Source organism: Rhamphochromis longiceps, linkage group LG9 (genome assembly GCF_057381845.1).
Source record: "Rhamphochromis longiceps isolate RC_006_pf linkage group LG9, R_longiceps_female_GT1.1, whole genome shotgun sequence".
NCBI lineage: Eukaryota > Metazoa > Chordata > Actinopteri > Cichliformes > Cichlidae > Rhamphochromis > Rhamphochromis longiceps.
Window position 1 is genome coordinate 24,072,059 of NC_140565.1, and position 5,321 is coordinate 24,077,379.

At 39.2% G+C, this 5,321-nt stretch overlaps 1 protein-coding gene across 1 annotated transcript; it reads left to right on the forward strand.

The window, feature by feature from the left end:
- The first annotated feature begins 1,811 nt into the window (after window positions 1-1,811).
- On the forward strand, window positions 1,812-4,303 carry otulina (OTU deubiquitinase with linear linkage specificity a). The gene is made up of 3 exons (XM_085417807.1): window positions 1,812-2,017; window positions 2,152-2,273; window positions 3,739-4,303. Exons 1-3 carry the CDS (start codon window positions 1,904-1,906, stop codon window positions 4,139-4,141), a joined length of 639 nt encoding a protein of 212 aa, XP_085273933.1. The 5' UTR covers window positions 1,812-1,903; the 3' UTR covers window positions 4,142-4,303.
- The last annotated feature ends 1,018 nt before the right edge of the window (window positions 4,304-5,321 follow it).

A 5,321-nucleotide genomic window follows, 5' to 3' on the forward strand; every position in this document is an offset into this window, starting at 1 on the left:
TTTGTGTTGTTCTGGTTTTTATATGATCTTGCTATATGCCACATATAAGCATATGCCACACCCAAGCCATGTTTTGACTTATTATTTGATTTAATTGGGATGCTGTAAGAATTTTCGCTAATCACTGCCTCTCCAAATAATCCTCTCGACAGTGCATAATTACAAACACTAAAGAAACGCCCAAACCCATATTTTTAATCCTTCCATTTTATCTTAAAAACCTTGCAATCAAACGTGATGATGGTTTACATACTCAAGTATGTATAAGTATGTTGCAGTTATTAAGTAATAAAACAAAATAAGCAGTACTGACAGATGAAGCATCCTCTGTGTAATTATGATGATTTAAAAAAAACCACACAGATAAAATATAAAAAGAATTAGAAGACGAGAATAAAGCAAACAGACTGCAGGAAACCTTCTGAGCTGAACCACAGTGATGATGGTGATGATGATGGTGTTGATGTAGCGTGTGGACCACACTCAGTTTTAAAGTAGGTCTTCAGCGCCCTCTGCAGGCTCAAACTGTCAGTGCCTGCTGGGTAAAATAACTAGGTGGCAGTGCGCAGCCTAGGATGTCATTTTACACATCAATACCACCGAAGAAGAGTGTTCTTTAAAGGGAAATTCCTCCCTTAAAATAAGACCTTCCTGAATTGACTTTTGGTTCAGGTGTATGCATACAAACCATCACAGACAGGCTGTCAGTGAAGCAGAAGCTCAGAATGTTCCTTTGCACAAATTGTTTCCTTCAAGTAAAGCAAAGATGTAACTATGCAGAGCGTGAATGTGAGATCAGAATAATTCATCTTATCTGTAATTTGGCTCAGGATAGACTGGTGACCTATCCAAGGTGTGGAAGCTGTACTTTTCCTTTCTTTGTTTTTTGTTTACATTTATTAATTATTAGTTTTCATTATCTTGGAATTTTGTGTGTTTTGCTGTTTTTGTTTTTTTAACTTTTAGTTCTTAATTTTAAGATCACGCCCAGTTTGATCAATATACTTTAACTTTTTACTTTATGTCACAATCACCTGTGTCACTTTCTGACATGACATTTTATTGCAAGATGGACAAATAAACTTTTTCCTATTAATACATATACAAAGACTTCTTTTTTTTATTGTTTTCTTACAGGTTATTGTGGTGTTTTTTGTTTTTGTTTTTTTTTAATTTCCTCCCGCAGCTCCTGAATTTGGACACACATTGGCCCATGAACTAAAATTAGTTTGGCACTCCCAGAAGAGGCGGGCGGATTAATCCAGATATTGATAGCATTGATACCAACACTGGTATTGGTATTAGATTAGTGTGAAAGGATTGATATTTTGTTTCTATCCTGTAAGCTTACTATTTAGCTCATTGAATTATGTTAAATTATTTCTTTTGGAAAAATATACATATACCGCAAAGACAAACTATGAAAGTTGTCTGAACCTTTCTATGTTGATTTTCATGTGTATTTTGTTTATAGCCTATAGTAGATAATCTATACAAGCTGAACCAAGGTGCTTCAGGGATGGGTACATTTACATTCTAGGTCTCCAAATAACCCAGCTTCAAGATACACGAAAATCTGACAAGTGTGTTTTACTATGTTAAGTAAGTACTGTAGAAAGTAAAAATCACAATGATTTAGCAGTCATTAAAATGATGATGATTATCTCATCATAAATCATGACACACTGCTCTCCCATAAGCCGCTTTTATAGATTAAAAGTATCGGCATTGGTATCGGTAGCACTGCCGTTGACTAACGGCTTTTTGTACTCCAGGCCAGTGGGTGGCGCGCACGCACATACAGTTTTCCATCGAGGATAAAGCGCGTTTGCCGTAGAAGAAGAAGCAGGAGATAGCTTCCATGCTAGTGCGTTTAAAACGGTGTTTTTGCTTTTAAATCGTCATGTCCTGGGTTAAAGCTCTGCCTGTGAGCGGAGACGATGTCTTCGACGAGAGTGCGGACGAGCTTAGCTTACAGAGTAAGGAGTGGACCTCCAACATGAAAAAGCGACTGAGGGTAAAGTTAGCTCACATCAAAAACGGATCCTGAAATGTTAACTCACACCGGCTCTGCGTGCTAAACGTCCTGTGTGTTTGTTTTTGTGATGTGGTGTGCTGTCCTGTGTTTAACTCGCTCATGTTTTCTCTCAGGACGGGTATGTGGACGGAGTTGATACCGCTGAGGATGCCTCGCTTTCGGTGGGATTCAGCCTGGGCTTCAAGGAGGGAGCAGCTCAGACTGTGGCTGTGGGACGACTCAGAGGAATCGTCAGGTAAACCATCAATAACGTCATACATCTGCCCCGCACGTGACTTGTCACCCTTACAATAACATGATAACATCTAATAAGATGTCACATATTAAAGTGACATCATTTTAAAGGGGTTATACACATGTCTATTTAAAACTTCATGATATACATGGTTTGGGCTCCTTGATTGCACATGTATCTCATCCAGCCATTGTCTTCTTCTTATCCGAAGTTGAGTTGCAATGAGAGTAGGTAGGTAGGCTAAGCAGGGTATCCCAGAGCTCCTAGTCCCCAGCCACAATTCACAGATCCTCCTGGGGGAATCTAAGGCATTCCTAGGTCAGACAGATATGTAATCTGTCCAGCCCAATGTATTCTGGGTCTACCCTGGAGTCTGCAGACTTTAAATTTTTTTTTTTTTTTTTTTAATTTGTTGCCTTATTTTATAATTCGTGGAAACGAATTATACTTTGGTTAAAAGTTTGATTAACTGTATTGTCCCATACACAGTGGCTTGAAGTTGTGATCATATGTCACTGTCACACCACTTACTGGTGACCTCCTGAAGTCAAGTATCAGTATCAGTAGCTGTCCACACACAATTAAAAAGGATTTCTTTTTTTTCTTTTTTTTTAATAATTGGGTGGTTTACACACCTGATCAAACGATAGAGACCATACCTCCAGGTTCTCTTCCACCATCTCCCTCCTCTCATTACAGAGACTCCTGCCTGACCTCATCTATCAGTCCATCCACCAGTATTGCACAAATAAACATTAAATTAAAATGACAAAAATTGGCAGAGACTGGCTTGACGATCTCACGAAAATATCAAAAGAACAGGGACTCAATTCATGAATTCTGTGGAGGGAATTTTCACCCTAAACTCACTGTTACATTCAAGAAAAAAAAAAGAGTTGAGGTGATTTGAGCTTTGTGGCATGGTGTGTTATCCTGCTGGGTAAACACAACAATTTAAATGTTGCTGGTATTAAGAGGCCCAAAGTGTGCCAAGAAACTGACCCACGCTGTTACACCAGCAGCAGCCTGAACACTTGATAAAAGGTGGGCTTGACTCAAATAGGATGTGTATAAAGTAGCCAATAAGGCACCAACAGGAATGGACTCTGCCTATAATCATGTAGTTTAGAGTCAGTCATTGTCCCTGTCAATAGAAACTGTCCAATGAGAAATTTTTACAAAGTGTTATTTATGTTTTTCCCCCTCAGTTTCTAAAAAATCACGAGATTGTAATAATTGCTCAATGAAGGATATATTAAGGATAAACAATCAAATATAACAGACAGCATCCACAGTGAAATCTCTGTAATTGAGAAGTCCTCGTTCATGCCACATGGAAATCCTCTCAGAGGTTTCAGCCTCATTCTTGCACAGAAACATCCCGAGTCTCTTTTGTACCAACTGTCATTGAAGTGTCCTTTGTGTGCCATTGAATGTGACTCTGTTGTTTCTTTGTGTCTCGCAGCGCTATATGGTGCTGGTGCCAGATCCAGCATCCGGAAAAGCCCGTCCCATCCTCTGTGACTGACCTTCTGCACAGGGTCACGCAGCATGAAGACAGAATAGCGAACGGTATCAAGAACGCTCTGGAGAATCCTCCGCCCAGTGTGAGCGACGTCTCCGAGAGCATGGAGGACCTGGAGGTGGAACGGGCAGACCGGGGCTGCTGCGAGCAGCACTGTGAAGAGTCGGACTGCTGTAGGAAGGGAGAGACAATGGACTCGGACTTTCCTCACAGGCCACAAAGGATCTGCTCGGGGTCCACTGAGGAGCTGCACCTCCTCCTGCAGTGCTGCGTTGACGTGGTGTCAGAACTGGGAATGCCACAGGAGCTCATCGGCCACATAGAGGAACTGAGGAAGCTGTAGTGACTGAAAGGGTTCGAGTGATGACTGAAACTGTGACGCTAAATAGGCTTGGTGTGAAGATCTTTCTCACAAAAAAACCATGAAGATGTATATAATGTTTTATATACTTATGGATTTTTATATTTTAAAGTGTTTGGAAATAAACTGAAATTTCCTGCTGCATGTTTGGATCGTTGCCTCTAAAATGAGAATAGTCTATAGCAGTAGTCCCCAACCTTTTTTGCACCACGGACCGGTTTATGCCCGACAATATTTTCATGGACCGGCCTTTAAGGTGTTGCGGATAAATACAACAAAATAAAACTAGTACCGGTACCGAAAAAATGAAGATTTATTCATAACACACGTGAAAAGACCCAGGAAAACCGAGTTAACGATAAAAACGATGACAAAATAATGCTGAAAACCGATAAAAACCATGCATTTCACACCTGAGCCTTAACTCTCGTGGCCCGGTACCGGTCCGAGGCCCGGGGGTTGGGGACCGCTGGTCTATAGAACTCAGTTTTTAGGAAATAATTCAGTTAACTTTCAGTATCCTAAAATGTCTTAGCAAATGAAATGACAGCGATAGAGCCATCAGTATTGACTTCCATTTTTGTTGGAGGTCTACATATATATATATATATATATATATATATATATATATATATATATATATATATATGTGTGTGTGTGTGTATATATATATATATATATATATATATATATATATATGTGTGTGTGTATATGTATGTGTGTGTGTGTCTGTATGTATGAGTTAAAAAAAAGGTTTTTGTCTTATAAAACGTTTTCAAACAATTAAAGACTGAAGTGAAATTTAAATCAATTAAAAACAAAAAGCCAAAAGGAAATAAACATAAAAACTAATAAGATATAAACCATAGCAACTCTGGTCCTGAGAGCTGTCGGCGATGCCTTTAATTGCATCTGCCTCTGTAGTTCGAAAGCATAACCTTATCAAATCGACTTTGATATGAAAAAATAAAAGCAGCACGTACTCCCATTTAAACACGATGAACGGTAAATGTTTGGCCTTTCTGCTTGAAAGACTTAAAACGTTAATTTTCTGTCAAACGTTTTGATGAGTGAAGACTAAAAAACCGATTTGCACAAGTGTTCCGAAATTTCTACTTTCACCTGAATGCATCAAAAAAGAACTCTCGGCGCACACGAGCAT